This window comes from Thermobia domestica, chromosome 11 (genome assembly GCF_964235325.1).
Source record: "Thermobia domestica chromosome 11, izTheDome1.hap1.1, whole genome shotgun sequence".
NCBI classification, from domain to species: domain Eukaryota; kingdom Metazoa; phylum Arthropoda; class Insecta; order Zygentoma; family Lepismatidae; genus Thermobia; species Thermobia domestica.
Window position 1 is genome coordinate 34,336,490 of NC_137464.1, and position 20,006 is coordinate 34,356,495.

The window sequence follows — 20,006 nt, forward strand, 5'->3', positions numbered from 1 at the left end:
GCTTGCACGGCTATTTGCCTTTCCTTTCTCATGATGATAAAATTTTAGCTCCTACTTTTCTCTGTTGTATTCATCTGAACATTTTCTTGGATAAGGGAAAATAGGAAAATAAAGCAGTCACTATATTATTTAAGACAAATTTGCCTTCATATAATTGAAGATTATTTTCGTACATAATACTTCGGCACAGAATGCAATAACAATATATAAAGGAACATATTTTTTTTTTGGTCATGTCCTACACACTATTATAAACAAACATACTCTTAAATTATGACAATAAAACAAGAACAAAACAAGTGTGTATTAAAAACAAAATCATCTACTGTCAAATTATACCCAAATCTCGCAAAATGAGAGTTTAACATTTATATTACTATTGCTGAACTAGTATTTAGTATAGTGATGCGTCTGAACTACTCTAAGATATTATTGAAGATGCATATATGAACTTGCAACTATTATAATGACCTACGCTGAGTATGATTATGTGCTATTGTATTGTCCGCGTTTTTTTCTCTCTTTTCTTTTTCTTTCTTTAGAAGATATGCGTATATGTCCTTCTGAAATCACTTTTAAACTTCTACACCATACAATCACAAAAATAAAATTATTATAATTTAAGAGTCAAGCTAACATTTTCATTTAGTTTTTTTTAACCCACAAAATACATACAGTGCTGATTATAATTTGTACACTATCCCTGCAATAATTTTTAAAAATTACCAGATTATGGGAATGCAGATTTGAGTCATGGTTAACTATATGTACAGACAACGCATACTTACATACACATGCACGGTATCTTACAGTAGTTAATGCCTCTCTGACACATATATATATATATAAAAATCTACTCCCATAATCCTAACTTGTACACAATATAATACGGAAACACATACATATTCAATTTGCTTGTCCTGTAATAATCACAACCACTTCTTCTTCTTCTTCTTCATTTTAATAAAAAGAAATATTTACTATAAAAGAGACACAGATTGAAAGACTTATTATTTTTTCTTTTTACATATATAGAGTGCAACCATCATTGGCACATACAAATGATAACATATTTGTTCTTTTGTAGATCTGTTCAATTTGTATTAAAAACATAATGCAAAAATATGATACTCTCTGTACAATGCAGTCTGTTTTAATAGATATTTGGGTGGTAAAAAAAAAAAAAAAAAAAAAAAAAAAAACACCAATTATGTTTAGAGTTACACACACTATCCACGAAACACACACGTGCATACAATGCTTAAAGCATTCAGATCAGGAAAAAATATAATATACATTGACTGGCATCTTATCTTAACAACAGCACACATTAATAATTTTCAATCTCTCATCACATGATATAATATTTTGAAACTTTTTATTTATCACTCAACATATTTTCAGAGTTTTATTTGAGTTTTACCAAACTCACTACTCTAATAATATTTAAAACTATGAAACTAACAATATTTTGATATTTAGTAATTTTCCTCATGCAATTAAAACTTCACTACGTCGTATTTGATACGTATTGTGTATTAACAAGCATGGATTCTATTATAAATATGAAGCATGTAAAAAATAACTATATCTCAATTACGACGAGCACTTTCTCACTCCCTTATACACACACTTATATATATACAGGATGTCTCAGGAGGAAGTATGGGTGATTCTAAGCAAAAAGGTTCCTATGAACATGGATCCTAATCTCAACGATTTGAGAGCTACAGGTTGAGAACTATTCTTGACTTTATATTGTGTATTCTCACCCTGTATTTTTTCAACCGAGGTGAGACATAGCGGATTTGGAAGGTCATGGAATGGCCTTTCCAATGGTATGCATATGTGGCACTGTTGTCTTTGGAAGGGAAGCTATTGAGGGAAATTTGGGAAAGTTGTTATTTTTTTTAAATGGATGGCAACACTGATTCTCAAATGTACTCCAATAACTACTCTTCCAAAGACAACAATGCCACATATGTCATACCATTGGAAAGGCCATTCCATCACCTTTTAAATCCGCTATGTCACCTCTGTAGAATAAATACAGGGTGAGCAATAAGCACCATGAACACAAAACTGGTTCACAACCTGTAGCTCTCAAACCGTTGAGATTAAGACCCATGTTCATATGAACTTTTTTTACTTAGAATCACCCATACTACCATTTTCCTAAATATTCCCCCTTCCTCCTGGGACACCCTGTATATCTTTCTCTTAATAAAACGTGATAAAAAAAATGTAACTTTCTCATTACATTTCTTAGACAATCAAAAACTGTTAAATACTAGTTAAATGACTTGACTGACCGCCTTCTGAAAGACAATTATTATCTTACAATTGTTTTAAGAATGTATGTGCTAAACATATGGAATATCACTTACAATATTATATACAGTTTGTGATAAATATAAATGATATTTTTCTATATTTAGAAATGGAATGTGTTAATAATTTATCTTAATATCTAATTACTTCAAAAGCGTTATTGTCTCTCACTTTTATTTTAATATATATATATATATATATTTTTTTTTTTTCTCAACGAATTTTAAATTTACATAATTGAAGAGCCCACGGAAAAAAGCGATCACAGTTTATTTCAAGTCTCTACTGACAGATTAGCACCACCAACTAAATCTCACGAAAAACTACGAGCATGGAATATAATGAAAAAAGTATTAAAAATTGGATCTGTGGAGTACGATGCTTACCAAAATTTATCTTCCTTTATTTAAATTTTATTATTATTTTCAACTGTGTTAAGTTTTCCGGCTGGACTCCAGTCTAGCTTTCCTTTTCATAGACAAGAAACAAAAAGAAATGAAATTAATAGTCTTACTTCCTACGATTATGTCCTGAAGGCTAAAGGAAACGGGTATTTAATCAAAATGAATGCTTTGATGGGGTATGGAAGTGAGGAAAAACAGGAGAACCCCGAGAAAATCCACAGACACGATGTTGTCGACCACAAACGCACATAGTCTGGGATCGAACCAGAAACCCCTCGCCCCAGAGGTGAGCGCATTGAGAAACGGTGCCTCCCAAAGGAACAAAAAGATGCTTAGCTATTAATATTTAAGGTATCGAAGATTTTCTAATTCCAAATCGATAGCAATTCGTGAAATATGTATTGTTATCATTATAGAGGGTGGAGCAGAGGAAACGCATGTTTTTTTTTTTAAACCGCTAGTATTCGGTGATGAGTAGGGGTATTGATTTTGAGCGACAGTTGGCAGACAGCTCAGACAGTGTAATTTCAGTCGCTATGGAGAATTGGAGCGCAGAGCATCGTGTATTCGCGGTCGAGCAGTTCTTTAGAAACAACCATTCTGTGGTCACGGTTCACTATCTTTTCCGTCGAAAGTTTAATGTCGAATGTCGAGGTACAGTCCCAGATCGAATCACTATACTCTGATGGGTTGCAGAGTTCAGCAGTACTGGATCTGTGATGAAAACGAAACCATCTGGTCTTCCCCGTCCACTTCGAATTCAGGTATACATAGAGTGAACAGGACAGTTCTTGCTAGTCCCAAACGATCTGCTAGGCGACAGGCTGTATCGCTGGATATGTCACATCGTTCGCTTCATCGCATCTTCCATGATGACTTTTTTTTTTTTTTTTTTTTTTTAAATTATTAAATCACAGATCCAATACTGCTGAACTCTGCAACCCATCAGAGTATAGTGCTAGGACTGTATATCGACGTTCGACATTAAGCTTTCGACGGAAAAGACGTTGAACCGTGCCCACAGAATCATTGTTTCTAAAGAACTGCTCGACCGCGAACACATGATGCTCTACGCTCCACAGCGACTGAAACCGCATTGTCTGAGCTGTCTGTCAACGGTCGTTCAAGATCACTACCCCTACTCGTCGCCGTACTAACGGTTTAAAAAATATTCGTTTCCTCTGCTCCACACTGTATAATTAATAAACTCTTCACATAATTTATAAACTATTTTAAAACGAGTTATTTCGTGACTATATAGTTACTTTTCTAGCTTTTGTATAGGAGGCACAAGTTCGATACTTGGTAGGAGAACTGTGATTGGATATCACATTATCTTACAGGATCATGTCTCTACGCACGTTAAACTCCAAACAAAAATTTTAACTCGTTATGGTATTTTCCATAATCTAACTTTTGCATTATCTTCACGCAAACAGTCTGCCCATTGTACACAAAGTTGAAAATTTCTATCCAGAATCGAAAATACACGCGTAACAATCCTAATAAAACCAATATTATCGTGACTGAATTTCAAAAACTGTTCTGACTGTCTTACGAAGGGCGAAAATCTAATCTGACTCATTTTCTCTTTTCAATGTCTTTCGAATTAATAATTCTATTATATCTTGCTCACTTTTATCTTATGGAAAACTTTGCTCAAATTGGTGTATTCATTCTTAGGCTTTGGTTCTTAAAATTAGATGTTGATGTTCGAACTTTGTAGTCGTTTGTACACTTATATTTTGTAAATGTCTAAATATCTTCTGCAACTGCATACAGAATCTCATACTAAAAGTTTCTTTCTTCTTATATGCGTTGTTCAACACTACATACATATCAGACTTTTTTTTTTATTTATCAGAAGATTCGTTAAAGTAGTTACAAAAAGTTATGTAAAAACCGTATCGTTGGTCTCGGTTCAAAGTCAGATACTATCAGTAGTGAACCGATTGTTATATTAATGTTTTCTTACAATATAATAAGAAGTGAACTACAAGAATTTCTTAAAGTTACGAAACAAGTTTCCTTTTTCTAAATCTAAGTAGAAACAAGCTCCGTTGATTGTAAATACATGTACATAACTGGAACATGAGGATGTTTGTTAAGTATAAATATGCATATTTCATATATTGTAATTCTCCTTTTGTCCATCACTTGAGCCAGGTATACATTAAATCCAATATGGAATGCACTTACTATCACAGATTTCGCTGTAAGCAGTCAACGTTTTCCTTTTACAATAAAATTTAAAGAGTAAATATTTCTAATTTTGATTGCAATAGTCCTCGGTTTTAAACCACCATTCAGTTATGTCTGTTGTAACGAGAAGAAAATGGGTTTCTGAAGTTAAATTTATTTTAAAAAACAAATTAATATTTTTATATAATCATGCTAAATTGCTGTAATTATAGTTGGTCTCATCTTATAATCTTATTGAAACATATCACTAGTTTCATTTCCATAACAAAAAAATAAGCACCTAACTGTAAATACTAACAGTTAATTGGTATCGCAAATCTTGCCTTCTAGCTTGCTGACTTTCCTGAAGAATAATTTTTACCTTTTTTTAAAAAAAAAAAAAAACTTTTAAACTGCTCTTATGCATTCCTTTAGTAATTTCTAAAACGTTTTTTTACTCTGTTAATAATAATAATAATAATAATACATTCGCTCTACGTGTCTAATTTCCATCAATGTTTCTATTCTCTTAACTTCATTTAAGGTTTTATTTTTTCAGATGCAGACCTAGGTCCCAACCGAGTATATCACTGTTTTGTTAAAACAACTGTTAAAAAGAAGAAATGATGGACGAAAAGATGGCGGAAGAATCTCTGTTCTCCATTAATGTTTCACATTAAACCAAAATCGTTCCTGGTTTCTGTTTTAAAAAGAAATCGGACAATCCTGAATGTAAGTATCTTCATCTTCGAGGAAAAAAAAAAAAGACAGAATTCGAGTTAAACTTATCAAATGCTAAATATGTTTCTTCATGGAAATGGTTTAGTTTCTTGTTAATTTACATTTACAACAATATAAACATTGTTCTTAAGTTGCTTTGCATTTCAATTTCTACGTTTACGATTCTCAAAGGAGGGGGGTACGGTGGTTAAGTGGTAGTACACTTACCTTTGGTGCTCTAGGGTCCCTGGTTCGATCCCCCTCCACCATCATATCCGTAGATTTTCTCGCGGGACTTCCGTTTCCTTCCACATTTCATTCCACTAATTCTTCCATCATCATTCACTTCCCTTAATCCTTCGTTTCCCTTAGCCTAAAGGGCACAATCGTGGGACGTCAAACTGAAAGATTTCATTTCATTTCAATTCTCGAAGGTCTCATAGTATCCTACATTTATGCCTTTTAGGCTAACGGAGGTCGATGACAAATGCAAGAGAATTATGAGGAAAGAAATTGTAGATGATAACAATAGTACTGAATGATCCCAACCAAACTCATTAACTCGATGTTGCCCACTATAAGCTTACATGGGCTAGAAAAATACCAGGGACCCTTCGCAAATAACTGAGCCCGGGATGGTGAATCAATGGTTGACCGCGCTCATCTCTGGTGTAAGAGGTCGCTGGTTTGAACCTCGGTCATGTGAGTTCGCTGTGAACAACATTGTTTCCGTCGGTATTCTCCGGGTTTTCCCGTTTTCTTCCACATTCTCATCCCACCAATTATTTTACGCTCATTACCACCAGTCTACTTTAGCCTACACGGAATTTCATTTTTACGAGTGACCGCACTACCACTAAACCACTCAGCGTTCCGAAAAACAGTTGGAAACAGAACAAGGAATTCCTCCAATCCTATATTTAAGGTATATTAAAAGCATCCTCTTAGTCTGATTACGGAAAACGATGTCTCAAGACTCGAAGGTAAATGAAATTCGGAGCTCTCGTGGGATATTTAAGAAACTGGGACCAACGCACTATTAAACAGCAGGACTAACTATCAATTAACATTCTTATTGCATTTATCATGAATGAAGTACTTACACTCGGAGGAAAATAAAACGAATTTACATTAGGAGAAGACGTACTCTATGGCCACATCAGTATTCTGCTGAAACCTCATTTATTAGTACATTTTTCTTAGAGAGGGTAGTTATAGAAGATGCTTCAGCGGAAAACTCTCGATGTGGCCACAAGGTAACAAACATATCTTTCTCCAAATGTCAACTCGTCTCTTATTTTACTCTGAGTACAGAAATAAATCTTCATAAATCACTAGTACAACACATAGAAACTAGAGCTGCCTCTGCTTGTATGGTTAGCGATATAGTCTTTGGTGCAAAAGACCATGGTACCATTCCCACGTACCAGTGAGAGTATAGTTTATTTCTTCAATAAAAGTGCAGTTTGTATATAAAGGATGCTGCCTTCTACGTGTGGTGGCTAGTGCCATAAATAAGTCATCGTCCGCGGGAACTTGTGGAAAACACACCCCGATAACTAAATGGCCAACCAGAACCTTCATTTCAAACATTTGACTGCCGCTTGTCAAGTCCACGTTGGCTGTTAGTTGCCATAGTTCCAAACGCTATCCTTTCAGTCAGTGATTAGAAGAGTGCTGTAGTTTCCTTATGTATTATACTCGATTGTAGCAAAATGTGGAGGCCCTGGGAGCAGAGAAATATGTTCTTCACAAGTTATTCACATCATGTATTAAAGGAGAATTACATATTTGTATTATTTTCCTTTTTAAAAGAAATGCCTGTTCCCAAGAGTAGCTTCTTTATTCTTACATTGCCTGACAGCTACTTCACATTAGCCATAGTATTGAGAGAGAGAGAGAGAGAGAGAGTGTGTTGTGACATTGCAACCCCGCAAATGCAGTCAAAAGGACGATGGAAGGAGGAAACTGCTGTAAAATTTAGCATGGGAAATTTAAAGAATTTGCCGAACTGCACTCCTATTGAAGAAATACACTATACATATAATTGTATCTTACATTACGCTGTAAGCCCACTTCAAGTAAATAAAGGAAGAACTATTAAAAAAAAAAAAAAAAAAAAAAAAAAAAAAAACTGTTTTGAAACTTATTCGACAGAAAAAGAAGTAGTAACTAATTTCAAAACCAATATTAAGGAAGACTATTAGCCTTAAACTGAAATACTCTTTTAAAACTTATTCGAATGAAGAAGAAATTGTAATAACGAGAAAATCAATATTAAAAGGAAGACTATAAATCTTAAATCGAAATACTATTTTTAAAACTTATTCGAGAGAACGAAAAATAATGACCAACTTCAAAACCAATATTAAGGAAGACCATTAGCCTTAAATCAAAACATTCACTTTAAAAGCAGTCACCCAAAGCACAAACAATGGAACCTACGAATATACAATATAGTAAATGAATATAATCATAAGAAAGTAATTAGAAGACTAAAATTGGTCCATTTGCAAGATCAGACATAAAAGTAATTTTAAAAATTTACACAACATTGAGCCTCAAATTTTAAATTTCACTTCACAGGGAAATGCGAATAGCTCAAGACAAGCTCAAAATGGACGAGTTAAGCTTTGAAAGCCTGAAAATTAAATGTTTGCCCATTTTTTTATGTCTTGAAACGTTACCAAGAAAAGAGAAGATTTATGTGCATATACTCCACTTATTCTCATCTAAAGATCTATCTTGCCCCCTCATTCTGATATTCAAACGGTAAGGTGAAAGCTACTCCTGTGAGAGAAAATCTTGATCAAAGAATAACTTAATTTTATCATCATCGAAACAAGTTATTACATGAACAAGGGCATTTCGCTGTATTTTCACATAACTAACATTGTTATTTATTATTACGTAACTCTTAATAAACGAACAGCTCTACATGAAAGTTTTGATAAATAAAGCACCTTGTAATCTTATGAAGTCACACGCTATTAGAAAAAAGAAATTCCTAAAACTTATAACAAGTGTAAGTACTCTATCTGAATGAGCTGATTAAAATAAAATGAAAAGATTTAAACGAAAATTATTACCACTCTACTTACAGGTTTCTGTAATTCCTGATTTTTTATGATAAGCTTTCGACTCCCCTGGAGTCTTGGGTCACGAAGTTGAAAACAGGAAGAAAGAAAGAAAAAAAAAAAAAGGAACAGAATCACCAAGGAATAAAAAGGAACGGACTTACCAAGGGAAGAGCTTGTTGTACAAAAAACATGTCCAGCAAGAAACAGCAACACGAAAAACAGGAAAGGCGCGTAAATTGACTCCGCTATATTTTAGTTCGCTTCACCTCATTTGGAGATCGCTGACGCACTGGACAACTTTTTATTTTTTTTAAATTATTTTTTATTTATTTATTTTTTTTAACACAGCTCTTCCCTTGGTAAGTCCGTTCCTTTTTATTCCTTGGTTTTTCTATTCTTTTTCTTTCTGTTTTTAACTTCCGTGACCAAGACTCCAGAGGAGAGTCGAAAGCTTGGAATATTCAGGAATTACAGAAATCTGTAAGTAGGATGATAGAATTCCTGAGCAATGTCAAAATCATTATATTCCCATACAAATACGCGCATATTTTAAAATATTTAACGAAATGTGATTCTAAAATTTTCAATATGTCGTTGATTTTTAACAGCTACGAAACTAAGTCGTAAAAATAAGTTTTGATATGTATCATTTCGTTATTTATCAGCACCCTATACTGTATGTGTATGTGTACTATTTGTGTGTGTGTGTGTGTGTGTGTGAATGGGAGAGGAAGGGGGGATTACTTAGTAAAACGTCACTTTATACTTTCTTACTTGTTGACTTCAAAACAAATCAAAATCTACAGCTTAATTACTTTCTCCGTTTACTGCATAAACGAATGAAACATTATGCATCCATGTATCCATTCAAAATATTTCCAATACTCTTGCAGCGTATTCTCAATGACCATCTTGTTAGAATTTTAAGAAACAACATCTGCCATGAGTGCTCAGCCTCAAACAAAACCTAGTATTTCAAGAACCGCAATCAAATTCCAGCATTTGCATTACTATGTAGTGATCCTATAAATGGATATTATCTACACGTCTGCTAAATACTTCTTTATATGGTAGTCAGCTTCATTTCTCAAGTTCCTTAATATTCCTTGTCTTTTGTCTTTGTATATTGTTTTCTCATTGTTACATATATAATTTTATAAAATTAAACTAATTAGTAAATGGACACTATTTTTCGTGGGCAAGTATAAATACAACATTATTTCAACCATTCTAAAAACACAGTCGAAGTAATTTTGAAATGAATCACAGTCGTAGATGAATTGACACAAAATTTTATAAAATAACGTTCCGGGACTGAACGAGTTAGAACTTTTATTTAAATAAACCATGATAACTATTAGGTCTATTACGTAAAATGATTAAAAAAAAAAAAAAAAGTCTGCACTTAGTAGATGAGATTCTTTTTTCTTTTTTTAAAATTTGATTTACTTGCATTCTAATTGACTAAAATTCCTACTACAGAAAGTGAGAGACCCAATTGCTTTGTGGATTATCTTACCTAATGACTATATAATCTCTAATTAGTAAAAATGTTTCATTGCAGCAGTAACATTGCTTTTAAAAATATATTTAAACATATATTGTGCATTTAAACAATTTTATCAAATAAAATAACTACGTAAAGGCAATTTAGAATGTATGTGCATATAGGCTTCATGATGAGCAAAATTAACCATAATGACTCTAATCAAAATCTAAATTCTTGGCTATCACAAACATGTATAAACAGGTTTTCTACCTGTTCAGTATATATTATTATTTTTTAAAAATTTATATTTTTTTTTCCTTTTTTTAAACTTAGAAAACAATAAAAATACACACTACGCACATAAATTTTAACTATACTTTTATTTCTTTCTTTTTTTTTTTTTTCGTATTTAAAATAGGAAGAATCTTACTCATTACTTGACAAATAGAACCGTGGAATTACTTCTGCCCTGTCCAACCCCTCCAAATGGAAGCTAAGCTTGCAGCAGCACTGGTCATCAAGCCCCCAGCTACACTCGTACTAGCTGCAATACTCGTTTGGTAACCTCGAGGCACCACGGTGCTGCTTAAATTGTGACGTGACATCATCGGACCGGGGGCACTTTCTAAATAAGGCATATGTGGTACCTGCGAAGGGGAACAGAATGACAAAATCGACACTAACAAAACAATACATTTCACACTCAACAGTAGAATGATGGAATTTCAGTCTACTTTTGCAAAGAGGAACCCTTTACGGGTCATTACACAAAATATCTTATTTCCCTGAGCCAATATAGGTATGCTGGGAACTCCCTCAAAATCCGTAGTTCTTTGATTCTAATAATACAAGTATTGAATGTTCGACATTGGTGTGAACCACTTTTGCTTCCGCAGCCTTAGATATAATTTCTTCTAAATTTTTCACTTCACACATATTGAAGCATTACTCATGTTCAACATTAATTATAAATCTAAAAATTAATATAACAAATATTTTTCACACGAGATATCCGAAATCAGGATATTACAAAGTAATCCAGTGTATATCATTCATTGTAAGAAAGTAAGTTAATGAGCCTCAATGTTGAATAAAAAAATCTCAAACTTACCATATTATTTTCATTGTCAAGCTACAGATGTCTACGACAAAAGTAACGTTTCCCTACAGATGAAGATATTACAGTAATTTGAGATATTTTAACATTGAAGTTCATCATGTTATTTCCTTGTAATGTATTGATCTTCTACATATCGTACAAAAATTAGTTTCTTATTTATATGAAAGCAACAAAAGCAGTAAAGGGTAAGAATTATTGTTACTGCAGTTAGCGAGATGATTAAGAATGAAGGACAAACTTTTCCATTTCAGAGACGGATCATTCCTGTTTATCGGTGTATAAGGCATTAAAATATTTACATGTCACTCCATACTCCGAACTTATGCTGATATTGGAATATTTTTTTTTAAATTCTACTTAGAAGTAGCGAAGGGCTAGGTAGTTTAGATTTTAATAATGAGATTAATCATAAAATAACAATTTAACTCTTATCCGGGCAACCGGGGCCTCCCAGGCCCAGTAGCTTCATTTTTCTAAAATTTCTCAATAACCATACATATTTCGAAGACATAAAATACTGAATTCTTCTATCTTTCGTCGAAGTTAAAATCATGAACATATCGAGTTGGTAAAGTTTTTTTTTTTTTTTTTTTTTTTTTTTTTTTTTTTTTAAATTTGAAAATCTTCTCCTGACGTAACCGGGGCCTAGGAGGCCCCGTATAACTTTAGTGAAATTCCTGTCAAATATTAGATCAAATTGTCACATAATTATATATTGAACACGTGACTATTGTAACCTTTAGTCGGAACAGTATGCGGCAACAGACATTGAATTTTGAGTGTTCTGCACTTAAAATATATACTGGGCCTCACAGGCCCCGGTTGCCCGTTTACGTTACAAAAATGTCTTGCCCGGATAAGGGTTAATTTCACTGATTAAAAACACTACACATTTTTGTAAATGTCATTTAACTCTGCCAAATATGGGTACGATAATACAATTCTAATAGGAGAAGAACGTAAGGATTTTAAAGCTATTACAAAACTGTTAAAATATCACGAAACATACTGTATCTTGCTTAATGTGATTGAAATACTTAAACTGAACTTATTATTTTTCCAATAAGCTCCAGTGTGTTTTCATTCTAAAAATATATATATGAAATAAATTGACACTTGAACCAAATCCATTTAGTAAACATTGCTTTAGTTATCTTTATATCACATCAGGAACAAACAAACAAAAACTACTACAAGACTAGAAAACTTTTCTTTTCTTTTTTCAAGAAACACCAATATAGTGCGGAAAACTTTCTACAAGCAGGAGAACGGACTATATTGTGTCATCGTATCATTGAAACAAAGCAACAACTTCGGTTGGCTGTAGTAAAACTATACCTAGGAAGCATTCAAATTCATTTAAATCCCTGTGTAAATAATAATAATAATAATAATAATAATAAATTACATTTATTTATACAGATATTTGTCGATTTCATGGAAACATCTGAAAAGAGTGAATTTGGCACATTATATCGAGCTGGGGAAACTTTCGACCTCAAACAGCTCTGACTAGGGTTGCCAGATTTCTGGATATAAAAATACGGACACTTTCGATTTTATTCAAAATTGGTGAAATCATTTAACTAAAGGAAAAGTACTTACTACAGTATATTTGTACATAATAAGATTAATGTTGAAATTAAAACTTTACCGCCATAAAATTAGTACCCTGAAAGTTAAAGCAGCCAGACTAATCAATTTACGTCATTTAAACACACAAGACACTGAAATGCTTTAAAATACTTAACTTATATTTAGTTCATTACATGTTATGTTTTTTAAATGTGTTAAGCAGTGAAACATTCATAGCTGCTAGGTGCCTCAAGTGTATTATCTGGTTTTTCAAGGCGATGGTTCTTGTCCGGGGTTGGAAACATATAGTCTCATTTCACTAACGCTAAGACACTTTCTCATTCACAATTAGATGCACCAATCGCAAACTCATCCCATAGGCCTCTGTGATTCTTTCACAGAGTCCACAATCTGTCTCGTGATCTTTAATATGAAAGAGTACAAAATTTCCGCTATTTTCCTTAGTGAGTGTGTACTCAGTGTATTGGTAAGAAGATAATAGTAATTCATTAATCTATTATTCGACTTCAAAACAAAAATAAGGACATTCTGTCACTCTCTTAAGAGTACGATACAGACATGGACACAAGTCCTAAAATATAAACTGTCTGCACTAAATACAAACGTCTGGCAACCCTGGATTTGATGCGACTAGAATGGAGTCATAAAAGTCTCTAGTTGCAAATGGAATATTACAACATTCCACGTGCAGTGTGTCACTCGGTTCCGTAAGAAGATGGAAGTGGAAATCTCCGGCGGATTTATCTCTCCAGAACGGACTACAGACATTCAATTATGTTCTGATCCGGTGATTACGCGGCCAGAGGAGGTGTTCAACTTCAACCCGATATTCCTCCAACCAAGTAGCAACCTGTGCAAATGAACGTACTATCATCTGGAATATGGTGTCATTGCTCGGAAAAAATACCTGGACCATAGGATGCAAATTGTCTCCTACAATGGTGACGAAGTCAAGAGCAATGACAAGATTGTTAAGCGACAGCACAGGACCTACGGAAAACCAGGGCATTTCGGCCCATAGCACTATATAGCCGCCATGTTTCACAGTCGGGCAGAAACACTGAGGATAATACGCTTCATTGAGAGTCCGCTTCACATAAAATACGACTCGAGGTTTAAAACAAGGTGAAAGATGATTCATGTGACCATATTACGCGTTTTTAGTCATCAGCAGTCCATGTTGTATATTCACGGTACCATTCGTGTCGTGCTAAAGCGTTATCAGCGTTTCGGCCATGCAATTCTCTGTCGCTTGTATTGAAGTCGCACGACAGTTTTGAGTGATAATCCACATTAATGCTTGGCGGGCGTCACTAATTATTATTATTTTTTTCGACCACTATTCCCCTTTACTGATGTGGTTTTGTCTTTAATTCTGTAGGCTGCCATCACCTTGGACACTGTCTTTCGCGACATATCCAACACCTTGCCATATTGAAACTCTCGCACCAAGCGCCAAGAATCTTCCTCTTTTGGAAAACAGAGAGGTCAGCATTTTACACTATCACAGACTGCTCAGTTCACTGCACACTGCCGTTTTACTGCTTCTCCGTAATACAGAGTTTATTCTAACACACCATCACAGTTTGCCGCTGCAGTCACATCTGACCGTTGACAACCCAGACATCTGATATGTTTCCATTAATCGACAAAGATATATACTGTGACATAGGAGGCGCGGGTTCAATTTCCGGTGGGAGCTCATGTGGTTCGTATCGAAAGTTAAGCTGAAGGTCCACGTCTCAGATAGCCTCGCTGCTGAAAGGGACGCTACACTCAAATCAAATCCAAAAACATAGAAAAGAAATAGAATCTTAAAAGGAGAAAGGGAATAATCATTCTGCTAGTATAAATATCAAGCTTTCCACACCAATGAATGTTGATCTCTCCAACTACCTAGTAATTTGCAACGAAGTATAATTTTAACAAATTGACTACACACACTTGTGCACTAGTAAGCAAAATATCCGTTCCTTGAGAAACAGTGAACTATCATGCAAAAAATTTGATGTCGCTTGTATATTTAAAAATAAATAAATAATATTAGGTAATAATAAGTTTTGTATTTGAATCGATCCCATATAAAACTAACCTCTGATACTCAACCACAGTATAATCACGTCAAACGATTTAACATCAAATTATTGATACTGTGTGATTATCAAAGAGTTAATTAATCTACTATTAATGTACAATGAGATGTTACACACTGTGTATTCAGATTTAAATGGGCTTTGTTGAAGTGAAAGGATGGGTTATGCATTTAAAATGACGTTCGATATTCTAGATACTAATAACATTCTCTTTTTGTCATTGTTTATAATGTTACTTACAATGAATGCATTCTTAATTATTCATTACCATTTGTATTAAACCAAATATAAAATAATTTCAGTGCTCTGCACAAATTTCATCAATTACATATAAAATTACATTGAATATTAAATTATAAAATAAAATATTTTTAAAAATATTTTCATTATATATTAATAAAATATTATCATTTAATGATTAACATCTAAGGAAAAACGGTAACAAATAGAAAATTAATAGACGAAAAATAGCATTATACTGAAGGCTGGAATCCCTTCAAGAAATGGAGAAGTCAAATGCTTATGAGGAAGCCAAAGAAGTTTTAATATCTCAAATAATAATAATAAAGTTTTATTGGCACCACAACTCTAAATACATGGCAGAAGTACAATCAGATTTCTTGAAGGAAATATATATGCTACTATTCCATGGAGGAACTTTTTTCATCGAGATTATTAACAAAGAAATAGTCTATCAAAAAATCCATGAAACAATGATGTGTGAATTTGTATGTTGGGCTCCAACTCACTGAGAAAAACAGAGGACGAAACCAAAGTTTCAGGGAAAAAGTTTGGAACAAAAACACACCAATAAATAGATAAATCAAGAAAGTTATACATATAAAATATAATGTTCACCTCTCGCATCTTCAGTTAGGTGATTTATTTATATTTACATAGTTTGTGTGCTCTGCCACTTTCTTCAGTAACTTCTTAAAAATAACTGAACTGGACACACTGTTAAAAGCTCTTCTTCCTATGGAACAATCCCAGATGACTTAAAGAAACATAAGACTTCGGAAAATTTAGTTATTGTTGAAGAAAGTGCCACCTTTTTACCCTTCAGCCGAACAAGAAAAAGTATGATGTATCGCTAAAATATTAATAATGAGTTTGTAAAACTTCTTGTGGTTAAAGAAATAAACAAAAATCCAGTGACTTCTTCCCATAGTTCAGCACATCATCATTAGTTATTTTCTTCACTCATAAAAAAATTTACAAATTCAGAGTTAACATTTAATCGGTACATTATACTTTTTTTTACAAAGAGTTTAGCTGAAGTATAAAAAGTGATCAGAATTTACTGAAATTTTGTAATTATCTTCATCAAAAACTAAACTTTCCGATGATTTATGTTTCATTAATTCTTCTAGGACTGTTCGATAGAAGGAAGACCCTAACAAAGTGCCCAGTTTAGCTATTTTAAAAAGTTACTGAAAGAAATTATAGAAAACCTTGAAATTACTTAAATACAATGAAGATACAAGGCAAGAACATTATACTTAATACGTATTCTATAGCATCCATACGGCAATACACATGTGGAACTTCACATTAAATACATGTGATCGAACAGCACTAGCATAAAAGCTTAAGATGTCAAGGATGGGCGGAACACAATGCTTGAATGGAAAATACAGTCATAGTTAGCTTTCGGATAGATGCTTGATAGAATAAGATCGATCTTAGAACGATCTGAGCCCTGAATACACTGAGTTGGCATAAGATGGGATTTTATTTTCGCAACAATAAACTTCCAGGCTTCTTAAGCCATCAGGTAAGTACAAAGTAGCTTCAACAAAGTCCAATTAAGTCAGTTATATACAGAGTGTAAAGCATCCTTGTTAATGTTAATATAAACACTCAGTATCAAATTAACACATGCATGAGGCTTAATATCCATATCAACACAATTTTCATGCTAATGCCATCGTTCTACTAGGAAGTCTTTCACTAATAACTACAAAGAGCATGCTATCTAAAACGTCAACCAATGCTACGTTGCTGTGACAAGATCTCCAAGACAAGCAAGAACAGAATGATGTCAACTACTTGGGTAAAATCTCATTCACGGAAACAAACAAACTTACAGCTTCCCATTCTCCAGGTAACGTGTCATTTTCCTCTTCTGACCGTGAATCATCACTTCCTTCTCTTTCTAAGTCCTGCATCAGCTGATCCTCCAATGACCTAGCTAATTCGCAGTTTATTTCTAGTGGACCTTGTCTGAGAAAGATTTAATGAAACAAACGTCAAAATTCTGTCTATATAAAAGATCACATATAAATATTTTAAATGATTCTCTTACTAACATGGAAAAAATATTAAGTTTATCACCACTGTTATTGTAATAAGTAAAAACTACTCGTGTTCAATGAGGACATTTCATAAACTTCTTGTTCATTGTTAATATACTCTACGAATTTCTTTCAACATTACATCCCAAAACAATTTATGTACATAAGATTTACAATCTTTTGATCTGTTCATCACTGGTAAGAATAATTTGATCAAACTTTTTTTTTTTTTTTTTTTTTTTTTTTTTTTTTTTTTTTTTTTTAAGTAGTAACAAGATTCACTTTGCAGTTTATTTGATAGGTTATGAGACAATAAACAAACTCTGCTTATGATATATATTGCGTGTTCTGTGCACAAGGAAATCAAGCGCACTTTCGTTCATTTTGACATATTTCAGCTTCAAGATCTCTAACTGAAGCTGTTTTAAGAGCTTAAAAGTTTCATGTTCATATAACTGTTATTGTAATTAATGTCAGAAACAGTGTTACCTTTTCCGTATACATAAATCCCCGAATAATATTACGGAATGTGAAACTGCGGTAGACTTCCAAACTACAGGGACCTAATATTGACAACCGGATGTGGTAGATCTAACTTCCGGTTCCAAAGGAGGGATCACGTCGAAGATCGAAGATGGAACCTGTCTTTCAGACGCTGAATGTACATGAAAAAACTCTCGGTACTTATTACAGTTTTGTTCGATGGTGATTAACCGGAAATGATTGATTTCTAGCATTTCCCGTTTAAATAGATGTTTAAGAGGAAACAGAACCTATTCTTATGACACTAAATCCATATCAAATTGATTTGATTTGATTGAGTTTGACGCCGCTTTCAGCATCTAGGCTATATGAGACGTGGATTTATTGGTTAACGTGAAATCCGAACATGAACTCCCGCCGGGAATCGAACCCGTGTCTCCCCTAAATCCCGATACCACTATTTCGATAGTAATTATTGTTTCTGATCTATAGCGATGATTGTGGAAAACGGAAATTAATCTATACCACTTCTGGTTTGAATTAAAGGATAGGGACTGAGATGGAACTTAATTCTTGGGACGGTGGATCTATATTATCAAACCATTTCTCACTATCCCCAACAATTTTTCCTCTATGGAAAAACACACTAAAACCACTTTAGTATGAGTGGAATCAAACCTATTCTTGAGATGCTGAAGCTGAATCTACTTTAAAACCAGCTTTATCGTATCTATTACCAAAGGTTAACGGAAGATATGGAACATAATCTTGCGACACTGAATCCATACCAAAAAAAATTCTTGTTAACTCTTATCGTTTTACTCTGACAACTGCGGACAGACCGGCAGGCGAATGCGCAAAGCCATACTAGAATAATTCCCATACTTATGCATAATCTATCTATCTATCTATATATATATATATAAAAATGAAAGTGAATATGTTTGTGACTTAATAAATCTTGAATCACAAGACCGATCTCGATTAAATTTTTAACATAGATGAGGTTCGGGCTTGGGAGTAATATTATCATTTCACTTTGACGGCGCAACTTAGGGGAGGGGAGGACATATATAAAAATCATTGAAAATGACCGATATTAGTGTCGAATCCATAGTTTTCGCGGTCGCTGAGATGAACAGTGACAATTCCGATGTCATTTAAATTCCAATTACTCGGTAGTTTTTCTTATTTTAACCCATCGAAGTGGGTAATTGACGCTAATAATAATAATAATAATAATAATAATATGTGATATGTAATTCTTTTACTCTTTTGTATACTCATTTTATTTTGTTATCATTATTAGTTTTATGAATGAGTGTATTTTACTTGAGGTGTAATTTGAAATGATAATTATGCTTAAATATATAAATATATATATTACTTTCATTGTATTTTCACTTTGTAATAGGTATTGCATGTTTGAACCAAATTTTATTACATTTTACTTATCTTGTATGATCAGTTGTATGTTATGTCTATTTGCATGCTCCCTATACTTGGATAAACCCTTTTTTTGTCGGGCACTTTGTGGCTGTAACACTGTTTGTTCCCAATAAACATTTCAAACATTTCAAAATTATTGGAAGTTTTTAAGTAGGTTAAATATTTCCTTGCTTTTTTTTTTTTAATTATGAGGAGACAGCACAGTAATTCCTCCCTTACCTCCCTAAATCGCTTATTTCCGTGTTGAGTAGCAAAAGTAGATTCCTTAGAGTATGAGAAGGATTTAAAAGTTCCGGGTTCACGTTCTGGGAAAAACATAGATGAAGAATATTTGAATTGAGCTTCGCCACTCTTCTTGCAAACTGATGATTACTCATTTCATGACCACAGAAATCGCTGAAACAAGAAAAATATCAACTATTATATAGTAGAACTTCAGTGCGGGCAAATGATATTCTAATTCTTTTCCTGTACACTGAGAACGACGTCTGAAACGTCCAGAATATTTTGTTAGTATTTAATATGCATATGGTACTTAGACTTCCACAAAAGTATTTCATATTTCCACTTTCTAAAATATAACACAAACTCGGACTACCGAAGGAATTTACATACAAAGACTACTAATTACTATCAAAATAAACACAATGCTGGAACCACTAAAAATCTAACAATTCTTTTGTTTTTTTCTCATACAGATTTAAAATACAACAGTCGACGGGGATTTTACTCGTTCAAACAAAGTTATATTAAAAACCTTTAT

At 33.3% G+C, this 20,006-nt stretch overlaps 1 protein-coding gene across 3 annotated transcripts in view; it reads right to left on the minus strand.

The window, feature by feature from the left end:
* Positions 1-3,638: 3,638 nt before the first annotated feature.
* The window catches only part of Atg14 (autophagy related protein 14), a 106,765-nt gene continuing 90,397 nt past the window's right edge, over positions 3,639-20,006 (minus strand). For 2 of the 3 annotated variants that reach the window (XM_081730333.1, XM_081730336.1), the window contains exons 7-9: positions 19,463-19,639; positions 17,105-17,240; positions 3,639-10,852 (exon numbers count right to left, since the gene is read on the minus strand). In XM_081730333.1, the coding sequence (XP_081586459.1) occupies positions 10,664-10,852; positions 17,105-17,240; positions 19,463-19,639 (502 nt within the window). In that variant the 3' untranslated portion in view covers positions 3,639-10,663. The remainder of the gene's footprint in view (positions 10,853-17,104; positions 17,241-19,462; positions 19,640-20,006) is intronic. The other variant, XM_081730334.1, reaches the window with a different exon arrangement.